Raw genomic sequence first — 25,231 nt, 5'->3', positions numbered from 1 at the left:
TGATCATTAAAAGGAGATTTTTGTCAAATAAAAAAGTGTTATTTTAGTAATTTTGTATGTAAAATAATTTATAAAAAGGTAGAATGGGTATTTAGAAGAAATCGGTGCATCACTTTTCATCTAAGAAAGTGATGGAAAGGAGGATTTTGTCAAATTTCTCAAAAATTTCAAGGGAGGTATTTGTTAAAATTAAACTAGAGGGGAGCTTTTTATGATTGTCTGGCGAGGTTTTTGTATTTTACCCTAAAATAAATATGTAAGACCCACAATCATTCAATCCCTAAGTTTTAAATTGACACCCCACAGCGAGTGCACCACATGCACATCTCAACATGCATTGGAAACATCTCATACTTGTCATTAACACTCTCAATAAACAGTTGAGATGTTTTGTGGGATACATATGAGAAATGCATATCGCATCGGTACTTAGAAATGCCCAAAACTATATTTTTTTTTTTTAGTTTTTTTTTTTTCAAAGTTTGATTTTTTGAAAGTTAAAAACATGCTTTTTTAAATTAAAAAAAGTTAAGAGAAACAGGCATTTCGAATCATATTGTTTTCAAAAGATACGATCGATGTCACTGGCATACAACATTATCATTGGCTACACAGCCAAAGCGTTCAGCTAATCCGAATTCGAATTCACCTCATAATCAGCAATAGCAATAGCCCCACAGAGCTTGCCCCACATGCACATGGGAGATGTTTCCAATGCACAGTTGGGATGTCCTGTGGGGCACGTGCAGTGGAAGCCCATGCGAATTCCCAGCCACTGCATATCCAGTTTTTCTTTTCTACAGAAAATCACGCAAACCAATTAGAAATTATCATTATATTTTTTAGATGCCAAAAAAAAAAAAAAACAAGATGCCATCCAGTATAGTGGTTTTACTTTTATCCTAAAAAAGAATAAACTTCTTATCATATTTTTACATATAATCCCTGCTTCTAGACACTTTTTTTTGACAATCCCTATATTGAATCCCCCATACAGCAAGTTTATGGATATTGCAATCATTTTACAGGGCCAACAATGTAAACCCACCTGAAATAGAAGATACCTATTTCCATAAGATCAAAGGCAGGTACATGTTAACACGTTAAGTTACCAAGTTCTTCAGCCAATGGTTTACCTTGAATATAACTACAGATTGACCATTTTCCACACTCCAAGCAGGACTGAAACCTTTTAAAATCCTCTAAGTGATTCATAATTCGCTTAGGATTCCAAATGTCAAAATCCTGCACATCAAATAATTATGTCACAAGCAAGCTGAATGTATCGTGAATCCACTGCATTGACCTTCCTAAGCAGTACACAATTGACATATACAACGCACTGACCTGATTCTTCTATAGATGGTGGCAGTGGTGGAGAATAATGAGCATGTCTTCCATATCTACGTATACCACTCTTAAAGAAGTTCAAGGCCTTCCTAGGGTCAGCTTCCACAATATGAATAATGTAATGTCATGGATCCAAACTTCTGGTAGATATAAGTTACAAAAGAGTATCCAAGTACTTGCACTTCTCCATGGATGATTATGGTGATCATAACCATGAATTCATCATAACATGAATTAGCCTTACTTCACTGAGCGTACACCGATAGTTCTCACACGGAATCGATACTGAGGCTGAGAGTCCTCATCTTCATCTTCTTCCTCTTCACTTGAATCATCTTCAACTCTGTCCCACCGTGAATAATCCAGGTTTGAGTGCCCCTTTGGTTTTGGGATTGCTTCCCATCCTTTGGAATTTGTATCACTAGACTTCTGGTGGCTTTGTATTTGAGCTTTATCAACTGCAGAACTAGTAGTCCTTGTGGACTCAAGTTTCTCATCCTGGCCAGCAGATTCAACCACTGGCTTTTCTTTTTCCATTTCAACTTCTTTCCCTTGTTGTTGTTGTTGCTTCTTCTTCTTCTTCCACCTCAGCTACCAATGATTCTTCTTCAGATTCAGGTATGGGAGCCAGTGACTTTACTCAGGCGAAAAAAAAAACCAAGTTAGTGAGAACCTGGAGACAATCGACTATTGAAGCATTATTTGCATTATTTAGGTTTGTATTTTCAGATGTGCAAATGATACATTAGAAGACCTAAAACTTCAACTAGGATGGCAGATTGAATTTGTCAACAACTAATTCCACTTCAGCTTGGACATCCGATCACTAAATTCAGTAGGATGATACATTCAGGACAGTCTGATTTATAATAAGGTAGGCTTCAGGTTGGACATCAGATCACTAAATAATTCAGTTTTTCCCTCCAGATTCACATTGATTTCTTTTCCTCACCAATCAGGAGATAGCAAAGTTTAGCTTGATGGAGTCCAAACCATGAAAACCTTCATTTCTAAAAGAAATGCAAGTTATGCATGAAACAGTCCAAAAGAAATTTGGAAGGTTACTATATTAGATGTGATGATTTTACGTGTTAGATTTTTTTTTTATAAATGATAGCATTTTATTAATAGAAAGGATTACATCAATATTTAGAAGGCAAACTATCCCGATAGGGATGCGAGGTGCGACCCATTCTACAATGAACAGAGGCTGTACATTGTGTTATAAAATACTTTTATATTCTTAATTTTTTAAGACTATAATTATAAAACAGACATTATTGAACTAAAACAATCATTTTGTGTGTATAGTAATTTCTTTTTTATTATTTTCTTATTTGTTAGGGTTTAATCAACACAAACATTGCTAAATGCTGTATTTAACCCTCAAAGACATCAAAACCTGAACTGGTAAAGAACTTCAAATTTTGTATAATCAACACATTATCTTCTTCTTCTCCTATAACAAAATAGGGGTTCAGCCCCCATATGTTCTGAATTTTCTTTTCTTTCTTTTTTTTTATGAACATGTTGATTTTCTATACTTTAACATGAAGTTTATACTTCTCTTATGAAAATTATGGATAATTGTTGAGGAAACATGGTTATAGAACCTAGGGAACTACCCTAGGATATATGTATTTTGTGTAAAAAATCAATTGCCTAGGCAGGTGCCTAGGTGATTAGGCGACAAGGTGCCCCACTGTTGCCTAGCCTCGCCTTGGCGGCATGAAAACTATGCCTACTAGCCTTAGGTTGTATCCTTTACTGTAAGCCATGGACCTATAAATAATGTGCATGGAATCTTACGAGATGTTTGGCAGTTCTGACAATTGGGCCAGCATAAAGTAAGCATGCATAGTCAAAAGTATCTTCAGAATAATTGGAAGGCATTAGGACCTATATTATCAGACACTGTTCATTTGTAAGTAGGAGGTCCATCCATATCTTCAGGCCTTTATTTTCAGAGGACTGATTTGGGAGGATCCCATTTTTAATGTAAAGGCATATCACAATGAAAAGACAAGGTACAGTTTCTAATGATAATAGCTAAAATATACTGTACTTCATATATCTGACTAATAACTAGGGTTGAAGTCCCTAATCAAAACTGAGATATGGCCAAATCATCCCCCTTGTCTTATCGTGCCTTCAAAACTATCTTTCCAGCCATTTCTTACAGTTTTATATTTGAAGGATGAACTGTGGATTAGGATCATACTGGCACATTAAATTTCAAAGCAACTTCATTTTTGGGTTCTTCAGAACACACTTCATTCAAGGAAAGAAGGAATATGAAGGCAGGAACAATACCAGTTGTGTCTTCAAACGAGCTTGCAAATTCTGATAGACTTCTGATGAAGGATTTAGATCTATAAGCCTGTTGACATCAAAGAGTGCAGAGTGGTACTCCCTGAGAGTGACAAGTGTCTGAGCCCTCAGCATCAAGGCTCCTGTGTGCTTGTGATCCAGTTCAAGCACTGAAGTACATTCTTCTGCTGCCTAAGATGGTGGTTGCACTGTCAGATGAATTGCACAAAAAGTAATTTAAGAAAGGGAAAAAGAGCAAGAAACATTGTTATCAAGGCAATGCCTAGGCAGGTACCTAGGTAACAAGGCATCTTATGAGGTACTCCTTTATGGCATGCCATATGTGCATAATTTTAGGGGCCTTATTATGTAATGAAAAGAGCAAGAAACATAGTTATCAAGGCAATGCCTAAGCAGGCACCTAGGTAACAAGGCATTTTATGGGGTACTCCTTTATAACATGCCATATTTGCATAATTTTAGGGGCTTTCTTATGCAATGAAAAAAGCAAGGCACTTTACCATATGTTCTTTACTATGTTATATATTTATTTTTGCTCTAATGGTACATATATCAATTGGCATTTTCAAGCAGTAACAAAGCTTAAGATGAATAGAGTACAATAGCAAGCTTCAGCTTACCCAAAATCAACTACATAAAATTAAAGAAAATAAAATCTGTTACAATTTTATTCCCAGGCCCAGAGCACTCCACACCAAATATCTATTCCTATCACTCCTGTCCTTGCTAATACCTAGGTACCCAAATGAATGAACAGTTCATAGTTTCCGATGGTTTTCTTATATTGATGTAAAACAGGAAACAGCCTCACAGTCTCCTTCCACAATTGAACTGGAATAATTGGAGTACACCATCTTGAGTCCTTGATATAAGACAAGCATTTCTGCCCTCTGGGAGTCCCCTTCTCCAATTGGATGTTAAAAGCTTTGCAAAATGCCTACCTCTCATTTGGCCAACCTCTCAAGCCCATTGGTATTCCGTTGAACTTCCCCCTAATTAGAACCCAATTTACCACCTTAACTTTGATAAGCTCCATTATATCTTTGATGTGATGGAAGGAGAAAAATCCTATTAGGATGAATGTAGTGGGTGATGAAGGGGAAATTAAGGATTTGAATTAAGAGAAGAGATATTCAGAGTTGAATGGAAAAGAGAAAAACAAGAAACAATGCACCTTTTTTTTGTGGGACAGAGAGAGAGAGAAAGAGAGATCATTACTCCCGGCAGGTAAATTACAATTGAACTCTTATACCTTTAAGTGCACTCTCCAAATTCAATGGTAATGACTCAAATATAGACTAAACATAAAGGCTGCTTGGCTCAACCTTTACAGACTCCAATTTCAATTTGGAAAATAACCCAAAACAAATTTAAACTTTACAACTAGAGAAACCCAATAGGTAAACCATAGTGATACTTGAATAAGAATTTTAACTCCAAAACTAACTCTGATAAAACTTTCCTAATCCTACTAGACACCAGAAATTACTAAACAGAGTAAATCATGATTGTACTATAACTAACAGAACAGAATGGCAAAACAAGATTCATGTAGCTGATCCCATATAGTTGGGACAAGGCTCAAATGATGATGATGAGAAATAGCAAGTCTGGAAGTTACCATAAATGATAACTTTGATTCATTAATAAGAGAGGAACCAATTTATTAAAAGATTAAAAAATGGTGAAAAGATTGTAATACATATTTTAAACTTAATTTACGGCAAGGGAACTCTAAACTAAAAGAATAAATATTAAATAGCATGAGACCTATATAATAATTATTTAATAAACCTTTGACCAAGTAAATGTTTTGGATAACCAGACATTTAAAGACCCAGTCTGAAACAGGGTTGCCATAACCAAATGCTGCAAGAGAGGGAAGAGAGAAGAAAAAACAAAAGATTGAAGGAATCAAACTATCAAAGTAGGTCTGCCGGCACCCACTTTATTATTTATATTAGATTGTCATAATGAAAGATGATATTACAAGACTGCTCATGTAGAGGTGTAAAGTGGGCCGTGGCTAGCATGGGAAGAGAGAAGAAAAAACAAAAGATTGAAGGAATCAAACTATCAAAGTAGGTCTGTTGGCACCCACTTTATTATTTATATTAGATTGTCATAATGAAAGATGATATTACAAGACTGCTCATGTAGAGGTGTAAAGTGTGTCGTGTCGGGCCAGCATGGCACGGGCCATGCTGCCCTCCCTAGTGAAAAATTTGGGGGTCGGCCCAACATGGCCCACGGTCCAGGCCCATGTGGGCCCATGCTGTGCCATGAGCTGGGCTGGCCCATGGGCCTAGCCTTGGGCCAGGTCGGGCCGTGTATTGGGCCAAAGCTTTTATTTAAAAAAAATGACAAAAAAGCTTAAAATTTTAATTTTATATGAATTTTGTGTATAAAATTACTTATATATGCAATAATTAAATAAATTAGTATAATAAAATTAAAAAAAATATTTATTTTATTAATATATTATATACTATATATTATTATATAATTATAATATATATATGGGCTGTGCCATGGGCTGTGCTAGGCCGACCCAATTACAATAAGCCTAATACCAACAAAAAAATCTTACAGATTCCTGACAAAAATTTATCCCAATCAAAAAAGAATGTCTTTTTTGAACAGAGAGTGATTTTCCAACCAATAAAATACCAGACCCAATACTCTTTTGAAAACCTCCCCTCAAAAACTCTGCCATTTCTTTCATACCACACTGCCCAGAAGACTAGTAGGGATGATGCACCAAGCTACTCTGCCAGCCTTTCTTAACCCCCTTAACAACCAAGCACCTATGAATCCTTTCATATCATCTGGGAAGCACATCTTAACCCTGAACATATCCAACATTCTTCCCCGAATCCAGTACACAAATTCACAATGCAACAAAAGATGATTCATAGTTTTTTCACACTTGTATTACACATGATGCAACTCACATCCACCACCTGTATACCTCTTCTGACTAAGTTGTCCCTCGTCAGAATCTTATCAAGAATTACAAAACAAACAAAGTTAGCCAATTTAGACAGCACATTTCTGATCCATATCCTATCACTTAGGAAATTACATTCCCTTGTCAAACTGTTGTAAAAAATTTAACAGAAAACTCACCTGATTTCTCAAAATTCCACTTCCTTTTGTCTTCCCATGCACCATTTGTCCTTGAGGTGTACAAAATCTGTAGCAAACTGATCAAGTCACCTCCCAGCCATCTAGGTTCCTCCAGAATTGAGGGCTCCAAACACAACACCCATTCTGCTTTTCCATACATTCCACAACTGTTGCACTGTTGTTCACAGCAATCTCAGAGATCAGGGTACAAGTTCTTAAGGAGGCCACCACTACACAAGTGATCCTTTCAGAAAAGGACCCTTTATTCATTGTCAACATCATATTTTATGCCCATCATAAATTGAGTGTGAATTTTCTGAATTGCCTTCCAGATTGAACATCCATAAGATGATGTTATATCTTGTCTCCCGATATTCACTACTAGAGCCATACTTGGATAGAACTAACCTTCTCCACAACAGCTGCTTATTAAACCTCCGCAACCACTTCCCTTACAGAGCAGTGTTGGCTTCCTTTAGATTTCTAATCCCTATGCCCCTTTTAGCTTTGAATCTGCAAACCATCTTCCAATTCACCAAATGACATTTCGCTTCCTCCTTCCACCCCCACCACAAAAAATCTGTCATCTTCTTCTCCAACACAGAAGCCATCCTTGCTGGGATTGGGAACAAGGACATGCAGTAAATCAGTAAAGATGTCAAAACACTTCTCATCATTAGAGTGACTTTACCCCCTTTTGAGAGGTAATTTGTCTTCCAAGAGGCCAACCTTCTATCATCTTTTTCAATGATAGGCTCACAAGTGGCTTTAGATTTACAATTATTACCCAGCACCGTACCTAACTATTTGGTTGGATGTTTGCCCAACTCTACATATCCATTCAGCTGCCCATTCTTCCAGATTTGCAACTTCCTCCACAGCCATTGTTTCACTCTGAGAATGTTAATGTGCAAACCAGTGACCGACCACCCACCCTCAAACCATCTCAGTATAGCCCAAACATTCCAAAGCTGCTCCCAAGTAGCATCACAGAAAAATAGAATATCATTGATTATACCAGTTAAAGCAATTCAATTCAATTATTCAAATTTAATGGATATTAACTTTGTGCTAACTGAATAATACAATTATTGAGAATATCCAAGATAAACCTCACTTACTGACAGAGATGACAGAAAGAAGCTTGTGAAGAAGCAATGTGAGTAGAAATATTGAAGCGTGAGGTTAAAGAAAAGGCAGAATCATGCAAAGAGAGATGCCATCAAAAGCTGAGGTTAAAAAGAAAGAGGTTCCACAGAACTGCTTCATTAAGTTTCAGATATGAGGAAAGAGATGGGAAAAGAGATGGACTTCTTTGGTATAAAAATGGAGATACACCCATTTGATGAAACTCTATTATCCTAACCATACATACTGAAAGAAGTCTTAATATAGGGGCACTCAGAGGTCAAAAAAAGAGAAAGCTGAAAATGAACAGTGGATAGGTGGAGAAGATTTTTGGTGCTTCTTTAAGATTTTATAGCAATTATAGATAATCAGATATTCAGATTGAAGTCAACCAAAGGTCATTAAGGAAATCCACCAGTTGCAGCATCCTCCAAACATCCAATGATGTCTGTAGAAGATACATAGGAAGTTTGGAAGCACAAAGTGATGGTTTCAGCAGAAAATAAAGCAAAGATTTAAGGAGCATACTATATTTTCTGGAAAAAATAACAAAATATCAAAACAAAGGTTAAAGTGAAATCTTTTGAAGATAATATAAAATTCATCGGCCCACCTGGAAAGAACATCAAAGTGGATGCAAGAGTGCTGCAATCAGAGACAGGTACACTTTTGGTAACTCAATGGTGTCAATCAATGAATATGGTGGCAAACAGTTAACAAGCAAGAAATTTGATAATTCAACGATAGCATGTGTTCTCGATGGTGTCAGCCATCGAATGGTGGTAGTACTCTGTTTTTAACATTCTTGATGGAGAGCAGACAACAGTGGACAACTATGATGTTGGTCACATTCCATCAGATTGGGCCAATAAGGGACTTAAATTAGCTTTCTCTGCACCAACTTGTAGGAATCATAAATTTACTGTTGAGGAATGCCCTGAGAAGAATCTTTCTCAGAGTGGCAAGTCTTTTTTCTCTCACAGAATCTGTTCCTGAAATTGAGAATGGTGCATCAGAGACAGTAGTTGGTTGTAGTTTTCAGGAGAGTTGGTGTTGATGTTCCCATGAACGTCAATGGAAATGAAGGCTCAGATGGAGGTTTGAAGATCTGTGAATTCAAAGAGGCCTACAATTAATGAAGTTGAAGTAGCTAAAGGATCTGTAATTTTGAAGAGAACAAAAGGAAACAAATAATTTTCATTTAGTTCATGTAACCATGGTCTTCTCCCATTTAAAGGATGGTCTTATTGGTGCAGGCCCTTGCAATAAATTTAAATATGGGATGAAAGTCAAAGCAAATCAAAAAAATTGTGGAAAGTGTGCATCATCAGATCAGATTAATAGACCACTGAGGACACTGGAAATAATTCAGGGATTGTGACAATGGTGTTGGGAGATCAAGCAGCATTCATCACTCAATCTCTGAGCTTATTTTACAGTGGTTTCTGCTTCACAACTCTATTGCAATTTCCTGCTAAAGCAGCGATGCTTTTAGAGAAGACACAGCAGATGATTGTTAAAAGCTGTTATTTATCTAAGTATAGTATCACAGGGGTACTGTTGCAATTCTACTCTTTTATTTTTTAGTTGCTGTCGCCCTAGTATATATAACAAAAAGCTGGCGCCGCCAGCATACTTTTTTGCTCTCAAATGTTTCTTCTATCTTCTTCTCTTTCTCTTCTTTCTTCATCTCTTTTTCTCTCCTGCATCACTGCACTGATAACATGGTATCAGAGCGGGACCATCAGATCTGAAAAGGAGAGATCGCACCAGACTTCCAGATCTGCCACCATCATCTACAGTTTGAGTGATTGAAGATCAAGTCTCCTTCCCATGCCTGAAGTAATCTCTCTCCTTCCCTCCTTTTTTTCTGGCCGTGCACCAGGGCAGAACCTGTACTAGGTCTGCTGGTTGGATGTGAGGTGACCAGAACCTCTGTCTTTCCTTTTTTGTGGGGTCGACTGACCCCTGTAAAAATCTGTAGGTTGGTGAAGACCTTTTATGTGCTGCGATAGCAGTTTTTATGCTGAACTTGAAGGTCAGATTGACCTGTACTTGCTATAACAACATCTATGTTTGATGCGTAGGTCAAGAAATGACCTGTCCGCCCTGTAACAGCACCTGTGTTTATCAAAAAAAGGGCCTGTTAGTGCTGTAACAGCACCTGTGTTTTTTCAGAAAAAAGGGGGGTAACAGCACCTGGTGTTATCAAAAGGGGTTGTGTTTCTGAAGAAAAAAAAGTGGCTTCCTTTCTCCCTTGGTGTTAGCCTTTTTTTTAAGGTTTTGCTCCCACAAGAGTTTTTTTTTTTTTTGAATCTGTAACCATGAGCGGTGAAGATTCTGCTACGTCCGGTGTTTCCTCAATGCAGAATGGAATGAGTGGGGGTGCAGACCTATCCTTTCTCATGGCTGTTATTCCTCTCAACGGTTTAAATTATTTAGAATGGTCAAAAGGGATCAAGTTGTACATTACTGCAAGGGGAAAGATATGTTGTATAAATGGGAGAATCAAAGAACCCAATTCTGGGAGTGCTGAATATGACAGATGGAACCAGGAAAACAGCATGGTCATGTCCTGGCTTTTAGTGTCTATGCAACCTCAAATAAGAAGGAACTTTATGTGGGCTGAAACAGCAAATGAAATCTGGGAACAAGCAAAATCAACCTATTCTGAGCTGCGTCACTATGCAAAGATTTATCAGTTATAGGCAGAATCATACACTTGTAAACAGGGGAAGAGGTGTCTTTCTGTGTACTACTCAAACTTGACCTTTGTCTGGAAGGAGTTAGATCATTATCAAAGTGTGGACTGGAAGTGTGATGAAGATGCAAAATTATACAAGAAACTTGTTTCTCATGCTCAGCAGAGAGTGTTTGCTTTTCTACATGGCTTGAATCCTGCATATGAATCTATTAGAGTTCGGATCCTAGGTAGCAAGGATCTTCCCTCCGTCCAGGAGGTTTATGCTCTTGTACAATCAGAAGAAAGTAGAAGGAATTTGATGAATAGCTCTGGAGGGGATGCAGTTGGGTTGGCAGCAAAAGGGAGTGTGATTACAGGTGGTGGAAATACCTTTAAGAGGGGGGACTCTCAAAAAAGAGCGGATGACAAAGACAAACTGTGGTGTACTCTTGCCAGATACCCCGACACACCCAAGATACATGTTGGGATCTTCATGGAAAGCCGAAATGGGCTCAAGATTTGCGTAAGAAGCAAGGTTCGTATCTGAATAAAAAGTCAAGACAGCAAAGTACAAGAAAGAACGCTGTGGCAAACATGGCTTCTCAGGAAAATCAGCCCCCCATTACTACTGTGACTTCGACTCACGCATCCGGATTTGACCCAAGGGAGGATATTATTAATTCCTTCCATGACCATTTAGAGCTCTATGGTAGAGCAATTCGTTAGATGGATGCCCCTCCCTCAACTTCATTTGCATCTACATCAGGTAACTCTGCCACAGCTTTCCATGTAGCATCCCATACCCCTGGCACTCCTTGGATCATTGATTCTGGAGTGTCTAAACACGACTGGTACGTCCTCTTACTTTCAAACCTATCACCTACTTTTTGGAAGAGACAAGGTGAGACTAGCTGATGGATCACATACTACCATAGTTGGTCAAGGAACCATTTCTCTTCCTTTTGGCCTTACCCTGTTTGATGTTTTACATGTCCTGAAATTTCCCATTAATTTGTTCTCTGTTAGTAGTATTACTAATTCCTTAAACTACTCAGTGACCTTTTTCCCTTCTTACTATGTGATCCAGGATCTGGCCTCGGGGAAGATGACTGGTAGAGGATGTATGGTGGATGGACTTTGCATGCTGAAGAATAAGGCTTGTCTTCAAATCACAGAGTCTAAGAGTCAGTCTTGTAAGAGTCGGGTCTATTTATGGCGTTGTCATCTTGGTCATTTATCTTTTGAGTCTTTAAAAGTGGTGTTTCCAAAGTTGTTTAAGTCAGTGTCAGTTTCAGATTTTTCTTGTCAAACTTGTCAATTGAGTAAGTAGTGTAGAACTCATTTTCCTTCAAAAAATAATAAATCTGAATTTCCTTTCCACATTGTTCATTCCGATGTTTGAGGCCCTGTTACTTTACCATCTGAGAGTAGCTACAAGTATTTTATTACCATTATCGATGATTATTCTAGATATACATGGGTATATCCCATGCAAACCAGGGATGAAGTACCAAAAATTATCCAAGATTTTCAACAAATGATCTTCACCCAATTTCAAACTGAAATCCAAATCTTTCAATCAGATAATGCCAAAGAATATTTTCATAGTGATTTCATGGAAATTTTTGCTTCACGTTGTTCACTTCACCGTAGCTCTTGTGCTCGAACACCACAACAAAATGGTGTTGCTGAAAGAAAGAACCAGCACCTCCTTGAGGTGGCCTAAGGTTTACTAATTCATATGAATGTTCCAAAATGATTTTGGCTTGAGGTTGTCCTTTGTGCTACCTATTTCATCAACCATATGCCCTCTCATTGGTTAGAGTGCAAAGCCCCACATCAACTTCTTTTTCCTAAGGCTCCCCTTTTTTCCATTCCTCCTCATGTGTTTGATTGCCATTGTTTTGTTCAAAATCTATCACCCACTCGTGAAAAATTAGACCCCCCATGCTATTCCTTGCATCTTCTTGGGGTATTCTTTCACTCAGAAGGGATACCGTTGTTTTGATCCTGTTTCTCTGAAGTTTTATGTTTCCATGGACATCTCTTTCTTTAAGAGTGAGTCTTTTTTCCCTGTTTCTCCTTAGGGGGAGTGTAGGAATGAGGAGAAACTGGTTCAGCTCCCTCCTCTTACTGATCCTCCTCCTTTTCGTGTCTTCTTCCGTCGTCACAAAGGCCAACCATGTTCAAGAACTGTGGAGAACCTAGAAGTTGTACCTCCAATGCCATCAAACTCTTCAGGGGAAAATCATACTCGCTCAGGTATCTTGGTTCCTATCGATGTTCCTGACCCTATTGCTATTGATACTTCTGTTGCTAATGACTTGACCTTCCTATTGCTCACCGGGAAGGTGTTAGATCTTGCACCACTAAGCACCCCATTTCCCATTTTGTTTCCTATGAAAACATTTCACCCTCTTTTCGGGCCTTTCTCACTTTCATTGACAGTGTTCCTATCCCTAAGAATGTGGCAGAAGCTCTTTCAGTGCCTAAATGGATAGATGCTATGAAGGAAGAAATTAATGCTCTACATAAAAATGGCACATGGGAACTAGTAGATCTTCTTCCTAAGGGAAAGGATCCAATTGGATGTAAATGGGTTTTCATGGTCAAACATAGGGCTAATGGTACGATGGAGGGGTATAAAGCTCGTTTAGTGGCAAAGGGGTTTACACAAGTGTATGAAGTTGATTATGCAAAAACATTTGCACCCATTGCCAAGATGAACTCCATTAGAGTCGTTTTCTCCCTTACTGCTAATCTTGACTGGGATTTGCATCAGCTCGATATCAAGAATGCCTTTCTGAATGGTGACCTTGAAGAGGAAGTTTACATGGTACAACCCCCTGGTTTTCAGGCTCAAGGTAATGAACAAAAAGTGTGCAATTGAAGAAATCATTATATGGGCTGAAACAATCACCGGGAGCCTGGTTCAACAGGTTCCATGCAACGGTTCAGTAGAAAGGATACAAGCGGTGTCAATCTAATCATACATTGTTTGTGAAAAGAGGGGAAGGAAAAATTGCAGCACTGATAGTATATGTTGATGATATAATTATCACTGGCGATTGGAATGATGAAATTCAAAAGTTGAAGATTTTTCTTGCTACACAGTTTCAAGTAAAGGATCTAGGTCCTCTAAGGTACTTCCTTGGAATTGAAGTTGTCCACTCACAAAAGGGTATCTTCATTTCCCAAAGAAAGTATGTCCTAGATCTACTTCAGGATACAAGAAAATTAGGAGTAAAGCCAGTTGATTCCCCTATTGATCCTAACCACAAATTAGGTGATTACCAAGGTGAACCTATCAAGGATGTTAAACAGTTTCAGAGACTTATAGGAAGATTGTTATATCTTTCTATGACTCGTCCCGGCATTGCTTATGCAGTGGGTGTTCTTAGCCAGTTCATGCATGCTCCTATAAGAAGTTCCCAAGTGTAGGCTTGTTGTTTCAAAAGCATGGGCATTTGAAAGTTGAAGTGTACAAATGCACATTGGGCAAGATCCCTGAATGACAGAAAGTCAACTAGTGGCTATTGTACCTTTATTTGAGGAAATCTAGTTACCTGAAGAAGCAAAAAGCAAAATGTGGTAGCTAGATCTAGTGCTGAAGCTGAATATCAAGCAATGGCTCATGGAGTGGCTGAAATTATGTGGCTAAAAAATTTGTTGAGTGAGTTGGGTTTTCCGGTGGACAGACCTATGACCCAATTCTATGATAACAAAGCAGCCATAAATATTGCTGCTAATCCAGTGCTACATGATAGAACTAAACACATCGAAGTCAACAAACACTTTATCAGAGAAAAGGTTGTCATAGGGGAAGTGTGTAATCCTTTTGTTAGCTCTGAAGATCAACTTGCAGACATCTTTACAAAAGGGCTACACCACTCACGACATCATGATTTATGTGACAAGTTGGGCATGATTGACATCTATGTCCCAACTTGAGGGGGAGTGTTAAAAGCTATTACTTATCTAAGTATAGTACCGTAGGGGTACTATTGTAATTCTACTCTTTTAATTTTTAGTTGTTGTTTCCCTAGTATATATAACAAAAGGCTAGCACCGCCAGCATACTTTTTTGCTCTCAAATATTTCTTCTCTCTCTCTTCTTTCTTCCTCTCTTCTCTCCTGCATCACTGCACTGATAACAATGATGATGAGTCGATGACATGGAACATTTGCAGTGACATGGAAATTTTTCATTGGTTGTCTCTGGTCCAAGGTCAACTAACACAAACAAAAGAAAGAAAGGAATAAAGAGGTAAGAGAGCAACCTCTGTCTCAGAGGAAGGAGGGGTGCGATCATAGCCTTTGAAACCACATCATAGGGATGATTTTGAAAGTGAAAGATGGGGTAGGTATAAAGCACATACCATCATCATTAATGTCATGGGGGAAAAGGTTACATTTCAAGAGGAAAAGGAGAAGAATGGAAAAGAGGGATTTCCATTTAATAACTCGATCAAAATAGTGACCACTAAGGTGCTGACAGAGGAACTAGTTAATATGGATTGAACACTCAGACCCATAGTAACAAAGAACTTGGAGGTTTTATCCAATCAACACACAAGAGCAACTGAGAAATGTCTTCTTCTTCTTCCTAGGACAAAAACAATTGCTCAGCCTATATATTTTCCATGTTTTCTTTTCTTATTTTTCAGTTTTTCATAAATATGTCAATTTTCTATGTTTTAACATGAGGTCTACTTATTTCAGGAGGATTATGGTAATTATTAGTCAAATTTTACTACTGGTTAACTATAAAACCTAGGGACTTGTCAGTTCAGGTTTTATAGGATTTTTCCTAGGTTTTATAGTAAGAAGCAGTAGTCTTTGACTGATAATTACCAATAATCCTCATGAAATAAGTATAGACCTCATGTTGAAACATAGAAAATCAACATACTTATGAAATAAAAAAGAAGAAAAGAAAACATGGAAAATATAGAGGCTGAGCAATTGTTTTGTCCTCAGTTGTCTTGTGTGTTGTTTGGATAAAATCAAGTTTTTCGTTACTTATCAGTTCAGGTTCTTGAAGGACTACATCACCAAGTTGCATGTCGATTGAACCCATAAAATAAGAAAATTGAAAAAAAAAACTAGTAAATAATTATAAAAATATTATAAACCCACAAAATGAACAGTTTAGTTTAATATCTATTGTAATACTATAAATACCATAAAATAAAAAATAAAAATATTATGTGGGACCTTATACAAAAATGTGTGGGTGAGGTGACCCTCCAAGGGCACCTTGTCACCTCAATATCACCTTGACAGCTATTCTCAGACTGGACCAGGACTTTTATTGAGGAATCAGCTTGACTGGTAAGCCTATTCTGGAGTTATCACATGGCAAAGAATATAAAAACTTAATACTTAAAGATTTAGTCAACAAAAAGGGATTTCCAATAGATGGCAATCCACCTATCATTGTTTACCACAAGCAAGGTCATAAGTGGTAAGACAAAGGCAACCAAGGATGTTAAGACCAGATTGAAGCTATCTTGATCAATTCTGGCTCCAAACAACTCAATTTTGTGGACAAACCCAATCCCCAGAAATGTAATTAGAGGTGGTTCAGGCGTATGGCAGGAGGCTGCCTCCAAGCGCAGCACACTCAAAACGTCCCGATACATATGCTGGAGGCATGAACGCCTTTGAGGCATACAACTCATGCAGAAAAGAAAAGGAAAAGAGGAGGTCCACCTCCATTTGAGGAGGCTTATGCCTCCTTGTGCTCAGGAGGCTTACACCTCTTGCATTCTAAACTACACCCCATGCCTCCAGGTAGTGGAATGCTTGTGTGGTCACACTTCTGCATTTTAAAACATTGATCCCCAGTACAGCCATATCCTAAGGAGCTTGTTCACTTAGAACACAAGGGATGGAAGATGGATCTACTCCAAGGATTATGAAAAAGATTTTTCAATGACTCATCTATTATTAAAAGACCATTACCCAATGTTGGTCCCAGATATCTGGGGTCTTGGGAGGAGTATACTCAATATGATCCTAACCTTTGGCATTTTTTTGCACATAGTCGGCTCCCAGACTCAAACCCGTGTTCTCACACTTTCCAGCCCGGGATTTTACCATTATACCAAGTAATGGCCCCTAATGACTCATGAAACTGAAATTCTTTTTCTTGATAACCTGTCAACATCATTGGTGAAGACATTTGCTGAGAAAACACTCTTTTCAGAAAACGTTTCACGAGACTCCTTTTCACCCACTTGGAGTTCTTCTAAAGCCACAAAAGAAGATTCACCCAATGATGAAGGACCAGCTCAGTTCTAGTCCTTAAAGAGTGTTGAATGGTCTTCTTGATCAGAAATTTATGGCTGTTGATGGTTGTAATGGCTTCTTGAAGGAAGAAGAGAGAAAATAAGGAGAGAAAGAAGAGAGAAAATACCTGGAATCACTCACAGGGTGCCTAGAATCACTCTAGGGCATGGGAATCACTCACCATAGCTAGCATAAGCTAAAGAAAACTCAATAAACTTCATTGCCTTTGTGTAAAACGTCCATACATATTTATAGACTCTAAACTCATAATAATCCTAGGAGTCAAACTGTTAGACTCATAATAGTCTTAGGTGTCAAACTCTTAGACTTGATAATCCTAACAGGACTCAAATTAAGTTGTCATATCCTATTTCAATTCAAAGAAGACTCAATAACTCTAATCCTACTTATGCAATGACTCTGAAATTTTAAACATAAGCAAACTATAACTAGAAAAATTAAACCCTACCATTGGACCTCACAGAAATTTCAAAATGACAAAAATACCCCTACTGTCCAAAAATACAGAAATACATAAAATTTCAGAAGTCCAATTTTGACTCTTCAAATCCTGCATCATTCTCCCCTGGTACAAAAGAACTTGTCCTCAAGTTTTGAAGAACTTGAGGATGAAAAGTTGATATGCCCTAATTACAAAAGGAATGGGGACCTCCCTCAGCTACATGCTTGGATTGTAGAGTAGAGGCCACACACTGAACTAGAAAAGGATCTTGAAAGAAATGTGTTTCTGAAACACTGCCCTCCATGACCATCTTTGTTAAATCATCAATAACATTAGTTTCTTGAACACTTAATTCATTAACCAACCATTGTGATGAATCTTCCCCTCACTTATCCAAACCCTTAACTGCAACATTTGGAACTTTTCCTTCAACCTCTAGATTAGGAATCACCATCTCTATGTGTTCTGCTACCCTTGGCTCTTCAATAAACTCTAGGACTCCTTCCATTGTTGATGTCGGTGGAACTTGTGTGTCAGGTTGTAATTCTTGAATTAGTTCTAGTTGAACTTGAAAGGTAAAGTCACTTCCTTACCAGGATTTACTACAATCAACAAATTTGTATCTTGCACCTGAATTTCTTTAACTTGTATTAACCTCAAGTTGACCATGGGTGTTGGAAACTCCAACAATCTCTATTTTTTCTTGGCCTGCACCCTCTTGATTTTTAATATCTACAACTTCTATAGCTTGAAATTCTTCTTCTTTAGCTTCATCCTCAACTTCAACTCTAGGATAGAGTCGATAGACATCAACATGTAAGAAATCATCTACTTTCTTTTCAACTTTATACCTTCTTCCCCTTGACTTCAAGTTTTTTGTTGTAACCTTTTATTTCTTCTTTTGCTCGAAATTAGTCAACTCCATATATGGATCATCATGGAAGTCTAGTGGGATGTGCTTTTTTTGCAAACACTTCTTCATCTCTGCCTATGTACTAATTGGATCATTGCCTCTATTTTCTAGTCGTTGCTCAAGAGTTTTCCACCATAATTTTGCATGACCCATCAACTTCATGCGTGCAAATCCATTCCTTTGTGTGTCAAACATATCATGCCTATCAAAATAATCTTCTAGTTCAGAAACCCAATCAAGGAATGCTTGCAGATCATCATCTCCTTCGAAATCTGGTATTTCCCTTTCTCTCCTAACATGTTTAAAAACCTTACTCCCGTAGCCAACATTATTAAATCTGTTTTCTTCCACCACATTCTCAAATAAGTCAACCAAAGACCCTTCATATGGTTCAGAAACCCAATTATCATTGATTCTAGACCTGTAAGATTGTCTAGAAGATACCCTAGGCCTATAGAATCAGTCATTTTGTGAGAACATAGTAAATAAACCATTAGCTCTGATACCAAACTGATGTAGGACCAGCTCAGGTCTAGTCCTTAAAGAGTGTTGAATGGTCTTCTTGATCAGAAATTTATGGTTGTTGATGGCTATAATGGCTTCTTGAAGGAATACGAGAGAAAATAAGAGATAAAATAACTGGAATCACTCACAGGGTGCCTAGAATCACTCTAGGGCATGGGAATCATTCACCATAGCTAGCATAAGTTGAAGAAAACTCAATAAACTTCATTGCCTTTGTGTAAAACGTCCATACATATTTATAGACTCTAAACTCATAATAATCTAAAGAGTCAAACTGTTAGACTCATAATAGTCTTAGGAGTCAAACTGTTAGACTTGATAATCCTAGTAGGACTCAAACTAAGCTGCCATATCCTATTTCAATTCAGAGAAGACTCAATAACTCTAATCTTACTTATGCAATGACTCTGAAATTTTAAACATAAGCAAATTATAACTAGACAAATTAAACCCTATCATTGAACACCACAGAAATTGCAAAATGACAAAAATAACCCTATCATTAGACAAATTATAACTACTTATGCAATAACTCTAATCCTACTTATGCAATGACTGAAATTTTAAACATAAGCAAATTATAACTAGACAAATTAAACCCTATCATTGGACACCACAGAAATTGCAGAATGACAAAAATACCCCTACTGTCCAAAAACACATAAAATTTCATAAAATTCCAATTTTGACTCTTCAGATCCTGCATCACCCAAACTCTTATTGGAAGTAGAATTACATGTAGATTCTGGAGGCTATATGCAAGGTGAACGTAATGGGGAAGATAAACGTTGCTTAAAGTTTTCCAGTGAAATAGCCATGCAATCAAGATGCCATGTGTATATCGGGATACATGTACAGTATGGTGACTCTTGATAATACTTCCTGGGTAACTCCACTCAAACTCCTCTTATGTTATGAATCAGTCAGAAGGTATTCCTGCACCATATTGCGTCCATTTTGAGTTCTCACAGTCTCTTGTTTGCGCAGCTGACCTAGGTTATTTACTATAGGTAAGTTTTTTTCCTTTTACCCCTTTTTGAAAAAGTTAAAGAATTTAAGCAATTTAGTCTATGTAGGACTTGAATGTGCAATGCAATAAGTATTTCAAAACTTGTTACTGTCAAAGAGGAGAAACCGAACCAATCATTCAGACATAAATGAAAAGAAGAAACTTCAGAAATTTCAATAAACTGCATAAAACTAATCAAAACCACACCTTCTTGAAATCATGCAGTTTCAGATAGCAAGCAGCTCGATTACTGTGCAGAGCAATTTTCAGCGCTTTCGTCTTCACCATCGCAAGCGCTTCAGTATAAAACGCTAATGCCTCTTCATGCCGTCCATCCCGATACATCTGATGAGCTCTTTCGATCAAATTCAACGATGCCGTCGCCATAATATATCTTTCTTTCAGCACGATTACAACAGAACTAGTACAAGCGTTGAGTCCCTTATTCCCAATCAAACCCAATCTCGTTCATCAAATCCAGGAACTAGAACTCGCAGAGAAGATCGTATACAACTAAGAGGACGAAAATGCGATTTTCAATCTCCAAGAGAAATCATTCGAACTGGAGATTGAAAATCCAAATCCTATCACCTACTATTAAAGAGCAGTCCCTAACTAATCCAACCTAGAATCTAAAACCAATAAAACCATCAATGAATCAACTAAAATGTTGTACAAGATTTCAAAACAAAAACATAAAACGAACAACGGATTTGGAAGAGAAATCTCTGGATGATCTTTCAGAAAAATCAGAACTGAGAAACCCTAAGCTGCCCGAGGGAGAGATTTGGATCAGGCAGACAGAAGACGGAGAAGAGAAATCTCTGTCATTTCTAGTGTTTTTTTTTTTCTTTTCTTTTTGATATCTTAAGACAGACAAGCGAAGTTCATGTTCTCAAATATGGCTCTGTCCGTGGCTCGTGTTTACTGCCGTGTGAAGCTTTACAATCGAATCTAGAATTTCAAATTTAGATACCGAGTGCCGGCAGGGCAGCAACTTGGGCCCGGTTAGTCCGATGGACTGGATCGGGTTAATTTTCGGGTCAACATTAGAATTTTTTTTTTTCTTTTTTGGCTACAAATGGTATCTGATTATCCGATTCTGAATTCGAATTCGATCCTATTAAATATGAATGTACCCCTATCCGATCAGATATAATATGATTCGATTGAATTTAAATATATATGTTCATATATACTTAACAAGTATATCATATCTATCATTGAAATTGATCTTAATATTGAATTTTCACTAATGCAAATTTTATACAATTAATTGTCAATTCATTTTGTTCATAACATATATTATTAAAGTCAATTTTAGCTCATCTTATTAATAATATAACATTTTAGTTATTGTCAGTCTAATTTATTTATACTATTTAATATCTTATTATAATTCGAATTCAATTTTAATCTGTTAGATATTCAACATATATGATCTTATTCGAATTCGAATGTTAATAAATTAAATTCGGATATGCCTATATCCGATTCAATTCGATTCATTTGCAGCCTTAACCACGACAGAACACCAGCTCGTAAATTTTTAGGGTAAAATACGAAAACCTCCCCAAAAGTTTTTGACAATCAAAAAAACCTCCTCTATAGTTTCACTTTAACCAAAACTTTCCTTCAACTTTTAAAAAATTCGACAAAAACTTCGCTTTTATCACTAACCCAGATGGAAAACGTTATACCAATACATCAACTTCTTTCAAATACCTGTTTTACCCTTTTGTAAATTAATTTATATATATATCTTTATTGAAATACCCATGTTTGAAAATCGACAAAAAAAATCTCCCGTTGGCAGAGCAACAACCACCCCAAGGATCTAGCATTAATGACGTTCACCCCGATCCACCTTCTCCTAAGTCTTCCTCTAATCTTGATCGAGTGAAAGCCAATCCGTCATAAGTTATCTGGTCCTCCTTGTGCTGCTAGTTTTGATTTCTTTCTTGGCCCTACCAGTGATAGCTTCGGTGCTTCATTGAAAAAGGATGGTGATGACTCTTCCTCTTCTTCACCTAATTGTGCCTCTGGTTCCAATGGTGCATCCTCATCTATCAACAAGTACTCATCTCAATCTCAGCTGAATGGTAATGGGGAACACTTGCACCATAGGATAATTGAATTGTGGCATTTGAGGCATTGATAGGGAGAATGGCACAATATGAGCAAGAGCTACATGTTGCAAATGAAAACCTTCACATTTCAACTAAAGAGATAGACAAATTGTAGCTTCAACCTGAGGAGACGGATTTATCGCAACAAACCCATGGTTTACAAGTTAAGCTTCAATTAACGAATATGGATATTCAAATGCCAAAGACAGGGATAGAGACTAAGCACAAATTGGAGGAAAGCCAGGTTTGGGAGCTGTAAAAGCGGATTCATGAATTGAAACCGACCATTTTGGTTGCAAGTGGTAGGATTGAGGCATTGATAGGGAGATTTTTTTGCCGGTTTTCATATAGGGGTATTTCAATAAAAATATATGCAAATTAATTTACAAAAGGGTCAAATGGGTATTTGAAATAAATTGATGCCTTGGTCTAATGTTTTCCGCCTAGGTCTAGGTCAATGACAAAAGGGAGGTTTTTGTTGAGTTCTTTAAAAGTTCAAGGGAGATTTTTATTAAAAGTGAAACTATAGGGAGATTTTTATGATTGTTAGAAACTTCAAGGGAGGATTTTGTATTTTACCCAAACTTTTATTCACGGGAGATGTTTCCAATGCACAGAAGAAGCAAATCCGAACTTCAATGGGAGATAGACAATTAGTTAGAGAGCTAGTTGGGTTTGATACCATTGCCACTTTTACTTGCAATATTTTAGGTTGGCCCATGCAAAATTTTGAGAAACGGTCTTGTTACATCACATCAGATAACCACTTTCACTAAAAAAATATAGGCATCAGATTCGATGTTAGATTTATGATAAAAACACCAAATTTGACATATAACAATGGTACTAAATGTTGATGAGTACATGATTTACCTACAATTTATGAAGTTTTATGCATGATTTTGTGATGGTTTGTCTGAGTTTCACCCCATTTTTAGTTTAATTTTAGGAAATATTTCAAGGAAACCAATTCAAGAAAAACAAGGCATAAAACAAGAAAAAAAAGAGCCAAAATTAAATTAATTTAGCCCAGCCCAACCAAGAGAGCAATAGAGGATCACTCGGCCCATGTAGCCCATACTACACTCTTTGGGAGAACCCAAAGAGAGAGCCTAGCAAGAAAACTAAATTCAGCCCAGCAAAGAGGAAGCCCATTTCAGCTCAAGAGCAGCCTAGATTGCAGCCCAAAATAGCTCAAAGTTCAATTAAGTTGTAGCCCAAAGTGCAGCCCAAAGAGAGCTAGGGGCGGCAACTTCTAGAGGCTTCAAGAAAAGAAAGGGGGGCAGCACTCTAGAAGGTTCAAGAGGAGAGAAGGGCAACCAATTCTAGAAGCTTCAAGAAAGGCCTCTAGACTCCTTGAAAGCCTATTTAAGAAGGTATCTTGAAGGGGGAAAGTGTTCAATTGCCTAAGTTCAAGACTCTCTAGTCCCTTGGGTTCGAAATTCAAGAAGAGGAGAAGAGAACTAGGCGCAAGAAAAAGAATGAGCTAAGGAGATCCAAGCATTCAAGAGAGAAAAAGGTGAGTTCGAAGGAGGGGAAGCTTGATTGAGAGATCTAGGTTACATTCTTACTTAGTTTTTGTTTTCTTTGAATTCGAATTCAGCTTTAGATCATGTAGTTTCTCTTCCTTCCTTTCTTTCTTTCTTGCTGTAATGGAGATTGAATGTTGTAAATTCAGATTATGTAATTAAGTTTTCTTGAATCATTTGAATGGATTAGATCCAGCTTTGATGTTTCTTGATTAGAGAATTGATTGTAGAACTGATGGGCCAAATTGTTCTCTTACAAATCCAGATCTGAAATTTCAGATCTGAGATTTGTAATGTCTGAATTGCTTGAGAAAGAATACAAACATTCATTATTCAGCTTGGCCGATCTATTCTAACCTCTTGGAATTTCTAGAGTGCTTGAAAGAGACTCTAGAAATTTGGACCTGCTTACTCAAGAACTAAATTGAATGCAAGGTTAGAGATAACTTGCATAATTCAGTTGGTGATCAATTCAATCTGAATTGATGCCCTTGAATTGTTTGATCTAATGCATGCATGAATGATTAGATTCTTGATAGAGATATAAGAATCATCATTCATGCATAGGATGAGCATGCACTTGAAAGAGGTTGTTCATTGTCTTGGGATTTCACCAAACCAAGGCTGAATTATACTCTATTCGAATAATCTAAGAGGGCTGATTGCTGAATCATGAATTTGTAATTTTAGCCTATTCTCTCAACTTGAATGCAAGGTGTTGAACCAATGCCTATTAGGTAGTTTGTAGTTTAGAATTTCATATTTGAATAAACTGTAGTATTTGGTTAATCAGATAAGAGCTGACTGGTTTAGTATTAGTAGTTGCTACTTAAATCCTCGTGGGAACGATACTCCACTCATTTCTTTATTACTTGAGCGACTAGTGCACTTGCTAGTGTTACAATGACCCACCGGTTGTATTGAGAACTCAAAGCATTTGTGATAGAATAAAATGTATTCTCCTAAAATTTGTATTGACCAAACACAACCCTAATCAATCGGCTAGTTAGTGTGGGTTGAGGTTGAGGCCTTTACCAACCCAAACTTCACTTAGCTTCATACTTTGTATTTATAAATATTATAATAAATATATATTTATGCATCATGTAGCATCATATCTATATGTCCAAATATGCATCAATAAATGTACATGTAAAGGCATTAAATAATCACATATCACATTTAACTTTTATAATTTGTATCTAAATAAGGCAAGTATATGCTTTATACATGTATGTCAACAATTTTAAATTTAAAAACATTTTTTTTTAACATTGATAACCAAGGTGGCGTTCGGCAAGTCCTTCTATGTGGTCTTTTAGGCTTCGACAAGCTTAGAAGACTAAAAATTAGTCATTTCCATTTAGTAACCAAAAGCTAGTAAGACCAATAGATGCATGCATGAAAAGGCCCGAAAATGATGAATTTCAAGAAGCTTCAAATGAAGCATTATGATCTTTCTGCTTGATAAATAGCTTCTAAATGTGTTTCTAAAAGCTTGGTAGACCAAGCCACTTGCCAAACGGTCTTTGTCTTTAAATACAAGACCCTAAAGGCTCAATACGTCTTTTGGCAATCTAGGCTATTGTAAGATCTTTCTAAAAAGACTTTCCAAGTGCACCTCAAATCTCTTTACATATAATAATGCTAAAACTAAATTGATCTCAAGCCTTGAGTTTATAAATAAGAACATTTGGCAAAAAGAATTAGAGAAATTAGGCTAATCCAAACCCAACTCAAACTCAATT

The 25,231-nt window shown here is 37.2% G+C and overlaps 1 protein-coding gene across 1 annotated transcript; it reads right to left on the bottom strand.

Annotated features, from left to right (window-relative positions):
- Positions 1–879: 879 nt before the first annotated feature.
- On the bottom strand, positions 880–20,746 carry LOC148846275 (Tetratricopeptide repeat (TPR)-like superfamily protein). Its single transcript, XM_088953307.1, is given in 5 exon segments — positions 880–1,245; positions 1,348–1,918; positions 1,920–1,984; positions 3,664–3,852; positions 20,033–20,746. Coding segments are annotated over 4 exon segments (762 nt in total). The 5' UTR covers positions 20,213–20,746; the 3' UTR covers positions 880–1,245; positions 1,348–1,590.
- Between the last annotated feature and the right edge of the window lie 4,485 nt (positions 20,747–25,231).

Source organism: Nelumbo lutea, chromosome 7 (genome assembly GCF_056320005.1).
Source record: "Nelumbo lutea isolate HS-2025 chromosome 7, American lotus-T2T, whole genome shotgun sequence".
Classification (NCBI taxonomy): domain Eukaryota; kingdom Viridiplantae; phylum Streptophyta; class Magnoliopsida; order Proteales; family Nelumbonaceae; genus Nelumbo; species Nelumbo lutea.
The sequence above is the reverse complement of the archived record's forward strand: the minus strand, read 5'-3'. Positions and strand labels throughout refer to the sequence as shown.